The sequence below is a fragment of the Pundamilia nyererei genome, unplaced genomic scaffold, assembly GCF_000239375.1.
Source record: "Pundamilia nyererei isolate P.nyererei 1_Seehausen unplaced genomic scaffold, PunNye1.0 scaffold00041, whole genome shotgun sequence".
Classification (NCBI taxonomy): Eukaryota; Metazoa; Chordata; class Actinopteri; order Cichliformes; family Cichlidae; genus Pundamilia; species Pundamilia nyererei.
Window position 1 is genome coordinate 1367836 of NW_005187442.1, and position 22501 is coordinate 1390336.

Genomic DNA, 22501 nt, shown 5'->3' on the forward strand with positions numbered 1-22501 from the left:
GTTATTAGCACACTATTAAGAATGTAACAGCGTGAAAAATAAAAACAACGCGAAAACTAATTAGTAGCTATTAGATGATCTCTTAAGACTAACCTTTAATATCCAATCAGTGAATGACAAACCACATTAATAAAAGAAGATTTTTTTTAACACAATACATCCGTTTTCCATGTCTCGTCTTTTAGCTCTACGTGTGTTTTAAACCCTTTTGCCTTTGTCCCTCCACACACAAGAGGGTCGGGTGGACTTTGAGCATTCAAAGAATTGTCTGTGCCTCCCAGTCTCCCAACAGGGCCCACCTGAGAGTATAAAAGCCTCAAGCTGAAGTACAAAAAAATCAGTCTCATTTCGGAGTGCTCGTTGACCCAAAAGGAGGGGGCTTCAACGAACCAATCATGGGGGACTCAAAGCTCTGCCTTTTGCTGCTCCTCAGTACATCTGCCTTGACTTGTGAGTAGTTCCTAAATTCTTTCAGTATTTTTTACAGCGTTAAAAAGGTTGCAATAGATATCAGTGTACTGTAGTCTTTGCAGAATTGTTGAATGAAGGTTAAAAAAACATGCAACAAGTACAAAAATTGGGAAAACACAAAACATCTGATGGTATTCACCTATGTGTAAATCCTTGCTAGGTTATTATTAGGCTTGGTAGATGGGTTTAAGTTGTAGTGCACTGCGTTTTAGTTGTATTACAGGTGCTAAAGCAAATGATTAATCTTTGTTTTCCAGTTGCACAAGATTGGGATCAACCAGCCTGTCTCTGTAAGTTCATTTTGATGTTGACATCAAGTTTGCACAGTAGCAGTAGTTTCCAAACTATAACTAATAAATGATTTCTCATTACTCTAATCTCATCTCTCCTAGTGGCTCAAAGGTACAAGAGCCTACACAAGTATGAATACCAATATGAAGCTGAATCTCTGAATGCTATCAACGGAGCCTCACATCTCAAGAATGGACACAAGGCTTCCTGCAAGGTATGAGAAACACCTCACGATGATGCTAAATCATCAGTTTCCCCCTTTCCAATCCATGTATTTCAGAAAAAGAAATTTCCCTCCTCTCACAGGTTGAAATTGAAGTGCCTCAGACTTGTAGTTTCATTGTGCGCACTACTGGCTGCAGGCTGAGTGAAGTTGTTGACACGGACACACAGGGTAACCCTGTGTTTGCCAACAGCCCCAGCTCTGATGCCTTTGCTGCTGAAATGGAAAAGTATGTAATTTCTCCATGATAATTTAAACCATTGAAAAAAAAAAGTGGTATATTTGGAGACTGTGCACTGTTTTTTAAAGGTATCCCCTGAGGGTCGTGATTGAGGGTTTGTATGATGTGAAACTGTACCCCGAGGACGGTGAAACAACAACTGTCCTGAACTTTAAGAGGGGTATCATCTCTGCACTGGCTGTTCCTGTGCTGGAAGAAGACAAGAACAAGAATATGGTACAACACTTTAACAACATTAAACCACATTTTATATTTATTAAAAATGGTTTCGTAATCATATATTATACATCTTTATTTAGTTCATCTAATCTTTACCATATTCGCTGCAGCCTACAATTCACGGCAACTGCAAGACCCACTACACAGTCAATGCTAGAGAAGACATTGCAACTGATGTCAGCCTAAACAGGGATCTGTCCAGATGTGACAAATTTGTCCCAATGAGAGATCACACCAGCCCCTTGGCTCTTATCACCGGCATGGTAAGGCACCCAAAGACAAGCTGTGAGCTGAAAACTTTAAACACTATGACAAATCAAAAGAGAAACTCTACCTTTGTTCGTTGTACTGTGGTATTAATGTGTCTTAACACACTAGTGGTTAAATTTGAGCTATAATGGAAAGAAAAGCCGAATTGAGTATCTTTTAAAAAAAAAAATTGTAATGCCTTTACTTTTGCAAAAGATTACACAAAAATGTGCCAACACAAATATCCACAATGCTAACATCCTCATCTATAACTTTCAAGCACTACCCTCTTGCTCAGCTGATCAGAAGCTCCCAAACCTGCAATTACAGGTTTGACAATGAGAAAAAACACATGACCTTTGGGTCCTGCACCGAGAACCACATCCTCATTCCCTTCTCATATAAGTAAGTCAAACCTTGTACTAGACTCTATTGAATGCTCTGCTATATAAGTACACACAGGGATATGCATTTGTTTTCTATATTTAAGGAGAGAATATGGAGTTGCCAATGTCGGAAAGCAAGAGCTCACCGTGGTTAAAGTTTCTCCTCACAATGACAGAATCTTTGCTCACGGTAAGCCTTTTCTGTTTAATTTGCTTTGTTTTGATTTGTTATAACCACAATGTAGTGCAGACTCATGATAATCTTTTTGTTTGTCTGCTAAGGTGTCATTGTCAAGGATCTCCACATGGAGGCTGTTGAGGACAAGAGTTTTGTACAGGATAAAGATGCAGTTCTGAATCTCCTGAGAGAACTGGACACTCTGTCTGAGAACGAGGGTGAGAAGAGGGCTCCCCTGTTCCACAAGCTTGTCTCAACGGTCCGTGGAATGAAAACAGAAACCTTGAGCGCGGCACTCCCTGAGGCTCTTGCGGTATCCCGAGTCCTCACCTACCAGGTACTGGCTCAATGTGGAACGCCTGAATGCAGCAGTGCCATCATGAAGATCCTAAGGACCTTTGACACCAACGCTCTTGAGGTTGATGCGACTGTCTTTGCTTTGGGACTCGTGTCCAATCCTTCTGCACTCTTGATCCACGATATGCTCGAGATGGCCAAATACAAACCCAGCAAGCCTGTCATGTATGCTCTGAGCAATGTTGTAAAGAGGTACGCAAATTAAATCAGACTTTATTCAAGGGAAGATTTATCAATAATATTTTACTAGTTCTTTCTTTGTGAAATACTTTTAGAGGCTAAATATTGTGTTTTTTCTTTTAACAGGTTTTACAAGTCTGAAGGAAGGCAAATTCCTGAGATTCACTCTGTTGCGGAGTTCATGGCTTCCCAGTTGGGTGATTGCTCTGGAGACAAAGACAAAACTTTTATGACACTCAGGGTAGGTATTCTGCCCATAACTTCAAATTAAAATACTGTTACTGTAGAAATAAAGTTAGAGAATTACTTTTATGATAATTATGATTGTTTGAAGCAAAAATATATCAATACATATTGAATCTTGATGATACAATGTTTTTATTAGCTAGGTGGTTGCTAGGCAACAATGATTACAATGTAACATCTGATATTGAACCTTTAGGGTTCTCAGCTGTACCTGTCTGCCTATTTGTTTTCTCAACTCCTGATTGTGTTGGAGTAGTTCGCGACTACAGAAGCAAGCAAACACACACAGACACAGATTTCATGTATTATAGCAAAATAAACAGAAATCAATGATATACATTTAAAGGGTAGATCCTTTGGAGCAACACGCTAAAATTGCCCATTACAAAACAAGATATCATGATCTCACCTGTAGAGCATGTTGAAGCATGCATGAATTTTTATTCTTCTTCATGTGTTGATTATTTGCTTTACTTTTTATCTTAGGTTATTGGAAACATGGCTCCAGCTGTGGTACCTGCTAGTCCAGCACTCAGGACTGCTGTGATCAACTGTGTGAACAAACCTACAGCTTCTCTGGCCGTGCAACAAGCTGCAATTCAAGTGTACAGGCTGACCCCTCTCCCTGAGGAGGTAACCTATTTTAAAAAAAAAGTTTATTTTAGAAATTCTTGAAAAAGTAGTTCTCAAATAGTTACCTAATCACTTGCAGAAATTGTTTATTTGAAGAATTTCAGTCAAGATTTACAGTGCAACAAAGCACAGATAGAGCACTAGTGAAGAGTTGCAACTCAGTGTAGCATCTGATATCACTGATAACAAAAATGTATTATAAAAATTATCACATAGCAGGAGTATTAAATGAAATTTTTATGAAATTCGACAAAGTTCTGTGCGAACTTACAACATACATGTTTCCCTTGGATAACATTATTAGACAACACTACATACAGTTTCATTGCTATGCAGATGACACCCAGCTTTATTTATGGATAAAGCCAGATGACACATGACTTGTAATGTTTTCTCCTGAATTTACCTTTTGACCAGGATATGTCCTTCAGTGTGAATATTAGACAAATATCTCAGACCTCTTTCTGCTTTCATCTGTGCAATATCTCTGTAATTAAAAATATCCTTACTCAGAATGAGTTGGGATACATACACTGTGAGCACTTCTTCACAATTCTACTCATCTCTTTTGTCTTTCTACATCATGGGCATGAATGTCATGTTAATTTTATGAGTTTAATGATTCCTTTAAATGCCAATAAACTACCAAAAGTATATTTGAGGTGCATCTTTCTAAGGGACATTTAATCAAATATTTATTGGGGTGTATTTATACTTGTATGCATATGTTTGATCCTGTGTAGATAATAGAAAATCTGAAATAAATTCAAATTTGTGTCCCCAAATCTTGTTTTTTAAAGACTTGAAAGATGTATGTTGTACAATCATTCCACCCTGGAAAAAGAACATTTCAAAGAAAGCATTACAAGTCCCAAATTACTGTGACATTCATGCCAATAACGAGTACATGTAAACTTTTAACCAACACTCTACCAATGCAGTATGTCATTAAATTTGGTGTCCTTTCAAGTCAGACCCATATAATTTATTTATTTATTTATTAATTTTTTTTTTTTTTACACTAATTTTTTTTTTATGTACTTTGGGCACAGGGCAGAGAGGAGTTTATGCAGGTTCTTCTGGACAGCACTAGTCCCATGCAAAAACGTATTGCTGCATATCTGGTACTTATGAAAAATCCTCAGCTAAGTGAACTTGCCCGGGTGGTGAATGCCTTGCCCAATATACAGGACCAACAAGTCAAGAGCTTTGTCATCTCCCACATTACCAACATTTTGTCCTCATCTGGGTCAGAGACTCAAGCGTAAGTGAGAATTATTGGTAATTAGAAAGTTGTTATTCTAATTCGGTGACAATAACTCGACTATTTTTTTCTACAGGCTGAGACATAAGCTTCAGGATGCCATTCAGGGTAATGAGATTGGGCCCATTATGGACCCCACAAAGTTCTCTCGCAACTATAAGTTTGGATCTTTGGAGGGCAATATGATCTTTGAGGGTACAAGCTACCTGCCTAAGGAGGTCATGCTTGAAATGACTCTCAAGGCATTTGGCTATGACATTGACATGGTGGAGGTAATGATTTTGGGCCATTTACTTCAAATTGAGACACTGTTTTGAAATGTTCGGTTTAACAGAATAAATCTGTCACCTTTGAAGATCGGTATGGAGGGGACAGGATTTGAGCCAACTGTTGAAGCTTTGTTTGGAGAAAATGGATTCTTCCCTGACACTGCCATGCAGACTATGTATTTTGTGTCTGACAACATGCCACAAAGGATCCGCGAGGTCATGCAGAACGTGATCCCTGCTTTCAAGGCAGACCGGATAAATAGACAGGTATTTCAGTTGGACACCTTTCACCACAACCTAGAAAACCCTGTAGCTAGCCTGGCCCCAGCAGTCAGTGCAGGTGAGGGTAGCTTAGCCACCATTCGCCCTCCCCCAGCCGACTGTCCCGAGCAGCCATAGAAAACAGGCTGGCTAGGGGACCACGAGGAGGAAACTTGATCCTAAACAGAAACCTACACACACGTTGAGGAACAAACTGTGGATATTGGTGAATCTGTTTTGAGAAGTGTGATGTTAGAGACACCTGCAGCAATAGTCAGTTATCTTCCTGGGGCCAGAGCAGGCGACATTGAAGGAACCCTGAAACTGCTCTCTAAAGACAAACGTAGACTCAGTAAAATTATAATTTATTGACTCCCAGTTCCATAAATTTGACATCTGGTGTGTAACGTTGCTAACACATGTTGGACTCTAGCTTTCTCTGTTTCCCTCCCCAATCAGATTAGGAGTGACATGTTTAGCTACATGTTGTCCTTAAATTGCCCTCTATCTGAGTGGTGTCCATAAAACAATGTGCGTTTTATAGACAATTAGGAAACTTTCTGGTGAATACCTGGTCTTGTTAGAAGGGATAGCATCCATCCCGCTTCAGACAAAGCAACTCTGATTTCTAGAAATCTGGCTAAATGTATTAAATCCCCAAAAACATGACTATGCAGAATTTAGACCAGGAAGTAGAATTGCAGTGTACACCAGTCTTGGTCAAGTTACTTGAAAAAAGTAATCAGTAACAAATTACTGATTACTTCCCCCCAAAAGTAATCCCGTTACTTTACTGGTTACTTATTTTCAAAAGTAATTAATTACTTAGTTACTTTTTAAAAACACAATTTACAACCTGAATAGGTGATAAAGCCCAATTCTACTTTTTCTGCATAATCCATCATATAAAATGTAATCAAATGGAAAAGTCTCTTTTTAAAACTTGTTTTATTAGTTTTAATTTTTTAAAAACTTTAATTATATGCAACATTCTCTGACTGGAAGAAATTTGTTTAACATTTAAACCTATTTTCTGCACATTCCAGCACATAAAATAAAATAAAATATTTTTTTGTGTTTACACTCACTCTTTCAAATAGATGCAAGTAAAACACAGCAGAAAATAAATAAAATCAAAGACTCTATTTTCACCTGTAAAGCAGGAGTGGAGTAGGCGGAGGTTTACCCTGGTGCAGGTGTGCTGCTGCAGGCAGTTGAAGAATCCGCGAGTTTCTCTGTGAATTTCCCATTACGTCGTAGCACACTCGGTGCTTGCTTGGAAGTTTAGGGGTTTTTTTCGCAGTAAAAAGAAGTTTTCTTCCCACGCACAACGGACACTAATGTTTTTGTCACTTTTTATGGAATCAAACTCAAAATAAGGTCAGTACTTCCACGCTTTAAACGCTGCACGCTCATACTCTCTCCCACACTCGATATATTATCCATTGTTGATCTGCACACACTTACATCACTGTAATGAGATATTCTCGCAAAAAAAAAAAAAAATCACGGTTTTAGTAACGCTGTAACGCAGTAACGCAGTGTACTTACGGGAAAGTAATGGTAATCTAATTACCGTTTTTGCAATAGTAATCCCTCACTTTACTCGTTACTTGAAAAAAGTAATCGGATTACAGTAACACGTTAACACGTTAACGCCCATCTCTGGTCTACACACATATCTGCATCTTCTCTCCTTCTGTTCTCTCCACCCCATCCCTATACCCCTTGATACTGTTGAGCACAGTGTTGTATTAAAAAGATTAGAGCATTCTGTAGGAATTAAAGGTACTGTGCCACAGTGGTTTGAATCATATCTATTAGATTCCAATTTGTTTATGTAAATGGGGAGTCTTCTCACACGCTGAGGTAAATTACGGAATTCTACAGGGTTCCATGCTAGGACCAATTCTGTTTACATTACATTGCTCCTCTTAGGTGTAGCATACATTTTCATTACTATGCAGATGATACCCAGCTCTTTCTATCCATTCCCTACTTCTAAACTGATATAAAACTTAAAAACCTTAGAAAAATGGTCTCTAATAAGATAACTGCATGAATGGCATTGACCTCCAGTGACACTGAGGACTCTTATGGTAATTTCTAACAAGGATATGTCCTTCAGTCTGTATATTAAATAAATATGTAGGACTTCTTTCTTACATTAGTGCAAGATCATTAAAAAAAATAGGAAAATCCTGCCCCAGAGTGATGCTGAAACACTAGTTTATACACTTATTTCTTCTTTCCTGGGCCTGGTTTCTTCCGGTTACAAGGGAAGATTTCCTTCCCACTTTAGCCAAGTGCATGCTCAAACGGGGTTGTTCGATTACTGGAGTTTCTCTATATTAGGGTCTCTACCTTATAATACCTTACAATACACCTTGAGACCACTGCTGCTGTGATTAGGCATTATATAAAAATTGAACTGAATTGAATTGAATTGAATTGAATTGAAGAGCAATCTGTTTTACGTTAGTCAGACTTTAAATTAATTATGAACTCTTTCAGTGGGTAACTTTTTTAATTGTTTGCCTATATTTTGGCCTCCTAGAACCTGATGAAGGAGATCGGACAAAATCTCAACAAACTGGTGAGAGAGCTGAAGACCATGCAGTCTCCAGAGGCAATGGTTTATCTGAGACTTTTGGGAAATGAGCTGGGATATCTGAAGACCAATGAAATGGAGGAGATAGCCTACTCTGCTGCTACGATGATCAACAACATGTTAAAGATGTTCCCAACTGATGTAAGATAAAGTTAAAGGACATTCACAGTGAGCAATCAATTGCTAATGATTTAAAGATTCTATTATACGTGTGTTTTTATTTTCCACAGTTAATTAGAGCACTAATGGTGAACTCTGACAACACAATCTTTGCCCACTACATCTTCATGGACAATGAGTTCTTCCTGCCTACTGTCACCGGTGTGCCTCTGAGGATTGCACTCTCTGGTACTTTTACACCCGGTATCAAGGGTGGACTGAGGATTGCTCGTGACATGGTAATCCTCCATAAATATATTTAAATGCCACCTGTCATTTTTTTTCACCACATCATCACAGGTGTTAACCTTTCTCCTGTTTCCACACAGAGTGAAGTGACCTTCATGCCCTCTGCTGGTATTGAGTTTGCAACTCAGATTGGCTCTCACATCCCTGAATATGTCAACTCTGGATTAGAAATGCACACCAACATTTTCCATGAGAGTGGCCTGAATGCCAAGATCACCTTTGGTCGTGATAATATTAAGCTGACCATCCCTGCTCCAACAAGTCCAACAAAGCTCATCAAAATTACGTAAGCGAGAGCTAGACCTTTTATATATTATGTCACTTTTCTCCAATATGAATGCAGAGAAAACAGCTGATTAAATCTTATCTTGAATTATAAACTGGCCAATGTTTGTCAAAGTAAAATAAACAAAGCTTTGTTTATATGTATCTTTGATTAAATTCATTTAGGACAGAATTATATTTTTCCTTTGCTACAATTCCTACTTAGAAACAACCTTGTGGCTGTGACGGGATCAGAGGTGAAGACCATCCCTCCTATGGTGAGGGACAAGGTTGATGTTAGTGAGTGTAGTCCTGCCTTTGTGGGAATGAAATACTGCACTGCTCTGCAATACATTGACGCTTCCTCTCAGGAGACAGTGCCCTACTTCCCCCTCACTGGAGACAGCAAGTTTGTAAAATATTCTTAACCAACAGAAAATAACTGTGTCTTAAATGTAATTATTTCATAAATAAATACTGTCCATTTAACCTAACAGATATGTTGTGGAGCTGCACCCAACTGGTGAAGTTTCCGAGTACACAGCCACTATTGCCTATGAACTCCTCAGCGAGGGAGACAATGGCCGGCAGAAAGTTGATTCCTTGAAGTTTATTCTAAAAGCTGACGGTAATGTACAATATTTGATTTTTTTTTCTTTTGATTTGTTTACAGTTAAATCATAATTTTTTGGACAAAGACAACATTTTTATAAATTTATCTTCTTACACCACCACAGTGGATTTTAAATTTGAATGCTTTAATTGAAAGGGTTTTAATAAGTTTTGCATTAACTGCTTAGAAATTGCAGAGGTTGTCATACATAATCCTCCATTTTCAACAGCTCAAAGTTGATTGGACAAACTACCGTAACTGTAATCATCCACTTGCTCTGTGAAGACCTGTACAATCAGTGGCAACCCTGCAAACCTGTCCCATAACATTGCCCCCAATAGGTTTTACATATTATGTGGCATGCTTTGGATTATGAGCTTTTTCTTTCCTTCCCATACTTTTCTCTTTCCATCATTCTGTTGTCCAACAAATTATGGATGTAACTGTAACTTTAGTCATTCAATTGGTCAACAACAGGTGCAGAGCCTACAGAAGCCACAGCAGTCATGAAATATAACAGAAGGAGGCATGTCATCAGTGCCGACATCCAGATCCCTGACTACGATGTGGAGGCTGGAGTTAGGCTGGGTGTTGTGGATGGAAACACAAAGGGCAGAGGAACTCACGCCATCTTTCTCAATTTTTTAAACAAAAATGTTCTTCAGCTCTCCCTGGTTGGTCGTGCCAAGTAAGAAAGCAACTACAGATCGCTGACAAATATTTTTTAATTTCACTGCTATCATTAACAGCAAGATGTATATGTTCTTTCAGTCTGAAGGCTATGAAGGAAGGTATGCTCCAAGTCCAACTTGTGGTCCCATCAATCAGTGCTGATGCTACTGTCACAGCTACAATGAAACGTGATGAAGAAGTGGAACTGGAGCTTGAGAGTGAAATCAAGGTCATGGATGCCAACTCTCAACAGAAAATCAATATCAAATATGGTAAATTGCTTTTTCAGTTACAGTGTTCTAAATGTCCCATCACAAGTTATTTAACAGTTGCATATTGTTGCTTTTTTGTATCAAGGTATGAAAAATGACATCCTCCTATCTGTAGAAATATCTGTCACTTCATCATAGTTAATAATTGCAGCCTAAAAAATGGTTTTACTGACCATTTAAAGGCAACTATGATCAAGACAGAGTGACCCATTTCTAATAGCTATATGCAGGTTATGATATGATCTTTAAAATAAACAATCTGAATTTGATTTTTCTCATAAAGTTGTTCTGGATTTTATTCAGTGCTCTCTTCTTTATCATTTTAGATGCCACAAAAATTGAGGTTGAGGTCAAGTCGGATGTGAACGCCAAGACCACCATGTTGCCTAAGGGCGACTTGATTAAAAATTATGGCAATGATCTTCTTGACATGCAAGTGGCACAAACTGACATGAAAGTTCGTCATATCTTCAAGAAGTTTGTGGAGGTACATACATATTTGCTCAATTATACAAATGTTTTTCTTAAAAAAAACATGAACTCAAAAACAGAATCAGAGTACTTTATTAATCCCAGAGGAAATTTTGTAACAGTGCATATAATAATGGTTATCTGTTTTTAGGCAGCAAACAATTACATGGAAAAGTATGGTGCTGATTTCCCTTACATTCAGAACTTCAGATTGCCTGAAATGCCAGAGATTTCCCTACCAGAGACACTATTCCTGAATACGTAAGTGTGTTAAACCTCATGGTAAATATTAAAACTGTCTAATTTTTCTCCCTAAACAACCAGATATTTACTTTTATCTTTTTAATAGTGAGGCAACGGCCATCTATTACCTAAACAATAATCGCTTCACAATTGCTATCCCTGTGCCACTTGGAGGAAAGTCAACAGAAGAGCTTAACTTCCCACCAGCTTTGACCACACCAGGCCTGTCTCTACAGCAGTATGGACTGGAAATCCCCTCTATGGAGATTTCCATCCCAGAGTTTGTTGTTCCTGAGAGCATCACGCTATCTATTCCCTTGTTTGGTAGAGCTGAGGTTTCAACAGTGATGAAAAGCAACTTATATGACACAGAGGCCTCTGTGGCTTTCGGCGTAGACCAAGATGAATCACAAAGCTACTCAGCCAAGTTTGTCATCAAAGGAACCTCCCCAATTGACATTCTTTCAATAAAGCTTGAAGGTACTTCACACTGAAGATCACTGATAAATTTAAAGTTGCTAATGTGTAGTTCAAATGAAGTGCTGTTTTTTGTGTTGGAATAGTTTTCAAGAGATTCTTGATGTATATATGGATATTGTATACAAGCAAATGGATCTTTTCTGGTAAAGCAGTCACCATAGGGATTCTGAAGTTATTAGTCAGCAATTAAGCATTTTTTTTGTTTTTTGTCCTTGTGTGTGTTTTTTTAATCTAGGCTCTGGAAAAGTCGCCACTACCGATTCCATCAAAGCCCAATTTGAAAGTTCTTTGGCCCACAAATTCGTTGAAGCCAGGATTAGCATTGTTGAAGATGCAATCATCTCTGATGCAATTAATTTGAAAACAAACACCAAGATAGAAGCCAGAAGTCCACTTGGTTTCAGTGTTGTCACAGAGCACACTGGTATGGCTGGAATAAACCATGAGGAAATGTCTGCTGACAACAAATTTCAGGTGGCATTTGAAGCTGGACCCATTTATGGCAAGACTCTCTCAATCCAGTCCTTAACCATCTTCCCATTCAGGCCAGAAGTAAAGTTTGATTCTAATTTTCAGGTAGATTCCACACTTGTTAAGGCCCTGAATGTAATTACAGGAACCTATATCAATGGGGAAGTCTCAGTTGCGTCTAAAACCAGTGCTTTTGATGTCATCACTCACAATGCTGAGCTTTCTATCAGAGATAGCAGAGTGAAACTGATATGTGCTGCAAATGCCCTTGCTCTTGGCATGAAGATGCAAAATCACATAGAAGCCTCTGCTGGTGCTGGTGAAGTCATCTTGAGGATGGAAACAAACACAGACTACTCTGAAAATCATGTTTACTCTTTGCTGACCGCCTCTCTTGATGTCAATGGTCTGGCTATAAATAGTGATGCCAATGTGAAGCTTCTTGAAAATGAGGCTACTCATAAGGTCATTCTGAGAATGAATAAAGATGGTTTCACCACAAAAGGAACAACTACTCTCCATAGCCCGCTGTCCATGGAAAACACCTTTGATGCCGAGGTTGATGCTACAAGAGCTACTCTAGCCATTACCAACAGGGCTGCGATGTATGAAATCAAGGTTGACAACACCAACAATTTTACCTTAACTCTCTCCGGCCTTAACTTCAACTCAAAGGCTGAAGCCTCTGCAAGGGATTATGCCTCTTACACTCATGATATCACCTTCGACCTGAACCCCCACAGTGTTTCTTCAAATGTTAACAACAATCTAAATCTCCTGAGTGCTAACTTTATTAATCAGGCACAGCTGCAGGTAGGGCTTGGCAAGATGGATCTGAGTGGAGTTTTGAAAGCCAACAATGGTGAAGAAGAGCTCAAGCACACCTATCAGATCAGTTATGGTGACATGAGTGCTAATGCAAAGTGCAGCACGACTGGAAAATTCCTTGGAACTCACATGAACCACAACACTGAAGTTGAAGTTGTCGGCCTTGTTGCCATGATTACCAATGATGTCCGCTTTCACTCACAACCGGTGCGCTTAAGCCACACTGTGCGTTGCAATATTGCTCCTTTTGATTTCAACTTGGATGCCATATTGAATGCTGAAGGAGATATGGCCATTTATGGAAGAGAGAGTGCCCAGATCTACAATAAGTTTCTCTTTAGAGCTCAGCCCATGGCTCTTGCCAGCTCAAATGAAGGCAGGGCATCCGTAACCCATCAACTGAATAATGGGTTTTCCCTTGAGACCACATTTGACAACAAGATGATTACTACTTTGTCACTCCAAGAGCAAAGGACTAGTTTTAAATTTAAGTCTAAAATGAATGAGCACACCTTTGATCAGAACATAGATGTTTATAACACTGCTGAGACAACTGGAATTGAGGTTTCTAGTACAATCCTTACAAACATTATTAACACAGCTTCCACAGACAACCAGGAGTTCACTGTCTCTGGCTTACTCAAATATGACAAGAACACAGATAGTCACATAATTCAGATTCCAAATCTGTTTGCCCTCCTGGAACACATCAAGGGATTTCTTTTGAATGTTGTAGATGAACTGCAGCACTACATCAACAATGATAATATAAGGGCTAAAGTTGAGGCTCTCCCGCAACATATAAGTGACCTACTTACTGAATTGAATATAGAAGGCAAGATAATTCAACTGAAAGAGCTTTTCAGTCATTTAATTCAGAAATATACTATCTCCATGAATGATGTGGAAACATTTTTGAGGAACCTAAATGTTACTATTAAGAAACTACTAGCTAATCTCTCTGTTTACATCCAGAACTTTGTTGATGTGGTGAATGAAACTATTTTTAGTGGCAATTTCCCTGAAACCACCATTCAAGCAATCCAGGAATGGCTGAATAACCTTAATGAGGAATATGATATTGAGCCCATTATTGCATATGCAACTGAAACCATAGGAGAAATCATTCAAGTGTTTGACTTGGAAAGACTAAAGGGCAGCAGCTTTGCATTCCTACATGATATTGCTGGCAAGGATGAAATCAAAGCCAAACTACAGTCAATCCTCAGAGGTATAAAAGAAACATTGGAGATTTTTGTTGCTGAGCTAAAGAGCTTCACGTCATCCTTAAAAGCTCATATCGAGTTATTAACGAGCTACATTCCCACAGAAATTGTCAGCCACATAACAGATTTTATTCAGAAAATTATTCAGGACTTTGATATTGTAAATAAGCTTAACACAATAACTTCCAAATTAAGTGAACTGATTGCAAAGCTTGAAGCTGACAAAAATTTTCAAGCAATCTTAGATAAAGCTGTGGAGGTCGTGAAAAACATCAAGATTGACGAAACCATCTCTAATCTCGCTACTGTCATAACAAACTTTTATCGTTTTTTAATGGATTGCCATGAGTTTACTATCCACTACTGGAAAAGAAATGAAGTAAAAGAAATAATTCAGGAAATTAACATGTTTATTGAAATGATTGTGGAAGAGCTTCAATCGTTTGATTATAAAAACTTCCAGGAGTTTGTTAATCTGTCTGCACAGATCATGAATGAGATTATTAGAAAACATGAAATTCTTCTTGGGGCAATAAGAGATTTTGTCAATACGGTGTTATTGTCTGTTCGAGATCTTTCAGAACACTTAAGAGAAATCAAAGTAGCTGAAGTTTTTAAAACTCTAATGGATATCTTCGATGAAGTTGTGTTTAATACTCTTAGGAGAGTTGCCCAAATTGTCAAAGACAAAATTACAAGCCTTGATATCCCAACTCAGCTTGACATCCCCGAGTTCACTATCTTTGGGTTACACATTGTTAAAGCCACCACAATCTCCACTGATGACATCAAGCAGAGAATTATTGAACTTATTGATTTAATTGTAAATTTTAAGATTAGCATGTTTGACATGGATGCTTTCTTTGGAGATTTGACGATGAACTACTTTCCTTCCATCCCTGAGGTAACCCTCCCAGAGATCACTCTTTCTCAGATCTCATTCCCCAAAATTCCAGAAGTCCCTACAGAAAAACTTGCCAAGTTTCTTCAAGTCCCTGAAATAAGCTTTCCAACCATTCCAACTGAAATTGTAGTCCCATCTTTTGGTAAACTCTTTGGTGAACTCAAACTCCAGACTCCCATCTACACAATGGAGACATCTGCTGAGTTTAAGAACGCAACTGAGAATGCAATGACGCCTCAATTCAAGGGATTTTTCACTTCCATTGGAAACGCTCCAAATTTTGAAATTCTCAATTACAAACTAGATTCCACTGCTCGCATTGCAATCCCAAAAATGAGACGCGTTGTCTTTGGAGAGACAGTAAAGTTCAGGCACAATTTTCTTGGAGTTGAACATCAGGCATCTGTGACTCTCTATGGCCTATCAGCTCAGGCCCAAGCAAAGACTGGAATTAAGGTCACTACTAGACCTTACACTTCTACCTTTGTAAACACAGCCTTTATTGCTAGGGAAGGGGGAATGACTGCTTCTCTTGATACAACATACACACATTTAGTGGACATTCAATATGACAAGAATGTCATTCTCAGTAATGAGGTAGCTCTAAAACAGAAATCACTTGTTCGCCAAGATGGCTACACACTTACTCTAACAGCTGACAATACAGGAACGTTTAATGGTGATGACAGCCACAACAGCAAGTTAGAGTTGTCATTTTCTCCCAGCATTGTCACCATATCTTTCAGTGGTGACACAGACTGTTCCATGTTAAAGATGAAACAACATATTAGTGCTGAAGTTAGCACATTTTCCTACTTCAAGTTTAATGTTCGCAATGAAGCAGAAGCACCAATTATTAAGAACAGTCTTCTTGTTGCATCTGGATATGCAAACCTTCATGACATGAAGGTTGAGTTGAAAGCAAACAAAGACACAGAACTCTATGGTGCAGTCACTGGTAGACTTTCCAATGCAATAAGCGTTATAGCTCACCCTGGTGAGTTTTTCTTTGACTTTCAAAACAAAGGAAATGTTAAGGTCAACAGTTTTGAATTTTCGACTGCTAAAATAGAACTACAGAATGATTACTTGGCCCACATCAGTCCTGACAGTCAAAAGATGAATACAGTCATTCTGACTCGTTTTAACCAGTACAAAATCTTGTACAACTTCACTCTTGAAAATAATGTAAATGAAGTTGGAATCTTCGCTGCCATGGAAAGTGAGGCCAGTCTTGACTTTCTGAAATACCCCATCAGTATTCCTGAGATTGATCTGCCTTTTGTTGACTTTCATACTCCTGCCATCAATGATCTGAACTTGTATGATCAGGCTGGATTGGACAACATTTTGACTACCACTGACCAGTCTCTGGATGTGAATACTAAGATTGTTTACCAGAAAAGCAAGGCAGCCCCGCTTGCTGATATGATGGGCTTGATCCAAATTCCCTATGTGGGCAATCTAATAACAGAACTCTCTGTCAAGTCTGCCATTATTAATCTGATTGCTAATGCCAGAATGCATACAGAAGATGATCTTGTGTTCCATCTTGAAGCTACCACAACCTCTATGTTTGAGGACCTTCAAGTCAAACTTGCTGGCACTACTAGTCTTACCACCAAGAGGGGATTCAAGATGGCTAACTCCCTGTCCCTAGAAAACACTCGTATTGCAGGAACTCATGACAGCACCATCACTCTGAGCGCTGATACTTATGATACTGAAGTCTCTGTGGCAACAGTTGCAAATATTGCCCTGCCAATACTAGACATGCAAGCAAACCAAAAACTGGATGCAGACACAAAAACCAAAGCAAATGCTATTTCCACCTTGAGGATAAGTGGTAATTTGAATATTCCTGTGATCAAAACTGTTGGAAAGGCTGAGGCAGACCACAGTCTGAAGCTTGAAGGAACCTCTGATTATATTTCCATGGAGTCCTCTACTAGAGCAAACATGGATGGCACAGTCTATGAAGACTACTTTCTCTATGGAATGCTAGATAACGAAGCTAATGTGTTCCTGAATAAAGACGCCCTGCGCTCAACTTCTAAAGTTATTAGTGATACCAAGTTTAACCATGGTACAACCAAAGTCATTGATATGGATGTAAATGAGAATCTTTCCATTGAAGCCTCCATGAGCCATTTGTATGCAGTGCTGACGTATACTGGCAACAATGAGGCAAACCTGTTCAACTTCAATACCAAAGGGATTCATATTGCCCAAGCCAAAATGGATTTTGCACCAGCCTCCTTGACTGTTGATATTAACATTGACGTGTCTCAGCCAACCAACATGGGTGACTTTGCTCTCTCTGAGAAGACTGTTGTTGAAGTAACAGCTACCAAGCAGCACATCTTTACTAATTCTACGCTTGTCAGCCCACTGTACACTACAAGCATGGCAGCTGAAGTAGAAAGCCGTGCTCCTGTCATCAGAGCAGTTGCCAAGTCCTCTGCAACCTCTGCTTTTGTGATCTTGGAATACAACATGGATGGTGAGTTGATTAAAATTCCCTAAAAGCTTCTGTCTTTATCTTTTTTTAAGCACTGTTGAGCACTAAATTTGATGCAATTTCTTTATATAGCTTCTTCTACTGTAAACTTTGAGAATGAAGCTTTCAACATGATTAGCCAAATCACACTGACACATGCTGACCTGACTGTGAATGCCAACCATGCCATTATGCAAGCTATGAGGTAATAATCAATATGTTTGTTTTAAAATGTGTTATTTTAGGAAAATGCACAAAGCTATAATTCATGCTTTACTGTATATTTTCATATGTAAATTGCATATTTTTATATCTTTTGCATGTAACAACAGATGAGGAGCAATTGTGATTTCAATATTTTCTTTTGTTCCAGTGTTCAACAACATGCACTGAACGTGAACTTCACCAGTCATACTTTCACTGATGTGAACCTTCAATATGCTACACACAGCAATGGTATCAGTGCCTCAGTATCTTCTCCAGCCACTGGCCTTCTGGGCCTTCAGTTCAGTCGTGCGGTCCCATCCCAGATGAGTGCAAAAGTCTATGGCCGTTACCCTGTAAGTATTGTTAGCAAGATCATTTTAATACAATGGACACTAAGGAAGAAAGGCACTGGATCAAATGGCTAGGCAGAGAGATGTGCGCAGATCACATGTGTGTGAATGAGAAGGAGACAAGTGGAAGGGTTAAGAAAAACAAGGTGTAGATGGGTAATAGATAGACCATAGATGTCAAGATTTTTAGGGGCAACGCAGGTTGTGTGGTTTACATACAAAGTTAGAGACAGGATTGAGATGGTACAGAGGAGGGATAGTCGATATATTGAACAAAGGTTGTTAAAGATGCAGTTGCCAGAGACTAGGCCCTCAGAAGAGGTTTATAAATGTAGTAAAGGAAGACATGGAGAGGGCTGGTGACACAGAAGAGGATCCCAAGGATAGTATGGTATGAAGGCAGATGAGCCACTGTGGCGAACCCTAAAAGGAGCAGCTGAAGAAGGAGAAGAAAAAGAAGAATGTCAGTACAACGATAAATTAAGATTTTGGTTACTAAATGTTACTTTCTTTTCTTTTGTTTTCTTTTTTCTTTTTTCTAGTCTGCCCCAGAGGTTGATGTTGACATCTTGGTCATCAGATCTACTCCCAAGGATAACGACAAGATGAATCTACAGATTGTTTACAACATGGAGACACCCACAGCAATACTCTCTCAGATCAAGATGAGACTTCCTTCCATAATTTCAACATTCAAAGACTTTACTGACAAGTATCAATTCACAGGGTACATGGAGATGTTAAAGGACTCTGTCATTAACAACATCAATGAAGTCTATAATGCTGCAACCAATTATGATGTTCAAATGAGCCAGCTGTCAATTATCTTCAGGAACATAATTGTACAATACCAGAAAACTGTCCAGGTCTTCCTAAATGCTGTCATTAAGGTTTTAAGGGAGACCAGGTTCAAAGTGCCTGGGTCAGATGAGATGACCACTCTCCCTGAGGTCTTAAAGAAGCTAACTAGCAGCATTGCTGCTATGCTAGAAGTAACCATTCAGATTATCTATGAAAAAATGGAGGCCACCTATAACTTTTTTGTTGAAAGGTTGAGCAATGTGAAAATGCAGATGCCGGTTGGTGATGCAGTCACTGGAGGGCAGATCATAGATCAAGTCAAAAAAGTTTCCAAGAAAATCTTTGAGGAAATGGTGAATTTTGTAAAAAACATGGAGAGTCTTGACACAATGCTAGTGAAAATAGGTGAGACCCTAGAGGCTATTGTTGAGAAATTGCAGGAATTTGTAGACTCTCTCAAGTCAGATTATTTAGATGAAATGTTTGGCAATATCAATCATCTCTATCGTAACTTTGTCACGGTCCTAAAGAACATAGTTGACCAGATCTCTGCTATGGAGTTCAACATGGTGTGCGAGTACATTATAAATGTGTTCATGTATGTAGTACATGAGTTCAATAATATGGTTCAGGGGGTTCTGCAGCAAGCTTCTGAGGAAGTTCAAGCCCACGTGACAGTCAGAGATGGAAAGCTTGAGATTGACCTTCCATTTCACTTTCAACAGTAAAGCATCAAAGAGTGAAGCCTAAGTACATAGGAAACACTACCATCCATTCAGAGCACATTCTTGGAAAGAATACGGATAAATAGCTTTTCAATATTTATAACAATAAGTTCAGCAGATACACCGGCTACACCATTAATGAAGATGGATTATTTTGTAGAAACACATGTAGAACATGTAAAATGTTGTTCAAACTCACCTTCCAGCATAGACTGAGAAGCATTAATAAAATCCATTAATGCAGTCTGTAAATGTCGGATTTATTGCTTTGTGATTTTTTTTTTATTTACATCCAAACTTAATTAATTAGGAAAACTGTCAAACTACACAAAAATAATTGTCTATGTTAAACTGTATCTTACAAGAGTGATCATCAGAACTGTCCGATAATGTCACTGTAGTTTGAATAAATATTCATATCTTTTAATTTCTTCAGATGCAACATTAGCTTCAGATATGGAGATCAGGACAAAGCTTTACATGAATTTCTAAAGCTGAGGTGTTAGTTCATTTAAAAAATGGGCACATTGGAAACTGGGACTGTTGTAGAGGGCTGCAGGAAAAAGATTAACTCAGTTCTGCTCAATATTAATTTTATCCCTTCATAAACTGTTACTCGTAAGAGTAGATTGACAGTTAAGCAATGAGAATGTGAAATGAAAGGTAATAATAAGAACGTTTTATCAGTGTTTAATTAGCATTTCCAATAACAACTAGGAACAAAATGTGCAAGCTATAGCAAAATTTCAAAGACTTTAATTTTATCTATTGCTATTTTACTTGTAGTTTAACTACTTCATCTTCAGTTTTTCCAGAAAGTTTTTCTTTCTCCATGTTCTCAATGTTCTGGACTTGAATAATCCAGTGGAAATTTTATTTATATAGCACTAGTTCACAACCACAGTCACCTCAATGCACTTTTTAGTGTAAAGTAAGGACCCCACAACAGGGGTCCCCAATCCCAGTCCACGAGGGCCGGTGTCCCTGCAGGTTTTAGATGTGTCCTTGATCCATCGCAGCTGATTTAAATGGATAAATTACCGTCTCAACATGTCTTGAAGTTCTCCAGAGGCCTGGTAATGAACTAATCATGTGATTCAGGTGTGTTGACCCAGGGTGAGATCTAAAACCTGCAGGGACACCGGCCCTCGTGGACTGGGATTGGGGACCCCTGCCCTACAATATTAGAAAGAAACCCCAAATAATTACATAACCCCCTTTGAGCAAGTACAGTGGCGAAAGTGTGGATGAATACTCCCTTTTAACACAAGAACCCTTCAGCAGAAACCGGCCAGGGTTATAACATCTGGAGTAAGATACAATGTTCCTGAGATTTGTTTGGCGAATAACCTCAGTTTTATCTTAAATTAGAAGCAGGAGGTGAGACGTAATCCAGGTCTTTATGTGATTAGACTTTAAACTCTGAGGATGCAACAACTAAAACAGTTGTTTTTTTACTTTTCCAATCATGGTGGAGAATACAAAGAATAAGGTTTTCAAATGAATTCAAACTATTTCTAGGTCTTTAATTACCTGATAGCCTCTAGTGAAGAATTTCTGCCACTCCTCTTCATCGTGCGCTTTGAGTATTCTCAGATTTGGAAATGTAAAAAAACACAGTGGAAAGTTGATTATCACTGAGAGGTGGTCTGTTTCTGGATTTGTTAAACTTCATTATTTCATGCATTTATTACTTCTGGGCTCAACACCTCTAATCCGGGTTTTTCTAAATGTTTTTTTAAAAGCCCTCAATTGATCAAGAATACTGTAGTGAGAGTAAAAAGAGACTAGAAAGGGACTAGACGGAGAGACCATATTTATCCCATATCAGCTTCTTGTCACTGGCTACCTGTTAAATTCAGAATTTGATTTAAACTTCTTGGCGATAGTCAGAAATAAAAGCTCCCTTTTAACAGGAAGAAACATGCAGCAGAGCCAACTTCAGGGAGTGTTCAATGCAGCCACTATATGTGATTTCTTGTCTGAAAATACCGGCTAACTGTTTGCTAAGCAGTAGTGAAAATGTGAAAATTGAATGTAAAGTGCAAACAGAGAAATCTCTGGATGTAAAGTTGCACATTGAGACATGTTGATAACTCTAATGGCAACCTATTTCACCTCGCAATGCCCTGCAACCATTGAGGCAATACAGGAAACCTAGAAACTTGTAGTTGCTAACAGGTTTCTAGATGCACCCTTATTATTTATGCACCTTTCAACTATGTTATAAGTTTCAATGTTGCAGACTATGTCCACCAAAGAGCCACAACTTCCCAGTTGGCAGCAGATGTTTAAAACACCTCAAAGACAATTACCAGCTGATCCAAGCAGGTCCAGGAGAGTGTCAGTATATCAGTCAATATACCAATTTTTAAATTGCTAAATATCTGTGTTTGGTATCAGTTTTCAAAATCCTATATGAAGCATATATAACACATGGCCCTATAATTATCTTAATATTTCAGCTTTTTGGTTTTCATGCTAATAATGCAGAAATGCTTGCACATGGGAATATTTTATATCTTTTTTCTATATTCCGTAGTATGCGATAGATTTTGTCCTACCGCAGGGGTGGGCACCTCCAGACCTCAAGGGCCGGTGTTCTGCAGGTTTTAGATCTCACCCTGGGTCAACACACCTGTATCACATGATTAGTTCATTACCAAGCCTCTGGAGAACTTCAGGACACATTGAGGAGGTAATTTAACCATTTGAATCAGCTGTGATGGATCAAGGACACATCTAAAACCTGCAGGACACCGGCCCTCGAGGCCTGGAGTTGCCCACCCCTGTGGTTACCGATTATATATACTGCAATATTCCATTACTCAAAGTTTAGATTCAGCTACAGATGAGGACAGAATTATCCACCCCTCCCCCCATTCTTTTTGCTGGATAACAATCTGCAGTCAATTGTTCTAGTTTTTAACAAATCTCGCACACGTCTCCAGAGCAGTCCGAGCCCCTTCTTCTTTGGCAAATATCTA

At 38.7% G+C, this 22501-nt stretch overlaps 1 protein-coding gene across 1 annotated transcript; it reads left to right on the forward strand.

Moving 5' to 3' along the window:
* Positions 1–395: 395 nt before the first annotated feature.
* On the forward strand, positions 396–19517 carry apobb.1 (apolipoprotein Bb, tandem duplicate 1). Its single transcript, XM_005731181.1, has 28 exons — positions 396–450; positions 864–976; positions 1069–1214; positions 1295–1442; positions 1556–1708; positions 1975–2099; positions 2185–2270; positions 2363–2807; positions 2922–3036; positions 3528–3674; positions 4727–4938; positions 5015–5210; positions 5295–5474; positions 8026–8220; positions 8310–8477; positions 8568–8773; positions 8978–9160; positions 9249–9384; positions 9850–10052; positions 10136–10308; positions 10635–10795; positions 10931–11040; positions 11129–11502; positions 11738–14032; positions 14609–17434; positions 17525–17636; positions 17769–17991; positions 18531–19517. Exons 1-28 carry the CDS (start codon positions 396–398, stop codon positions 19515–19517), a joined length of 10473 nt encoding a protein of 3490 aa, XP_005731238.1.
* Positions 19518–22501: the final 2984 nt, after the last annotated feature.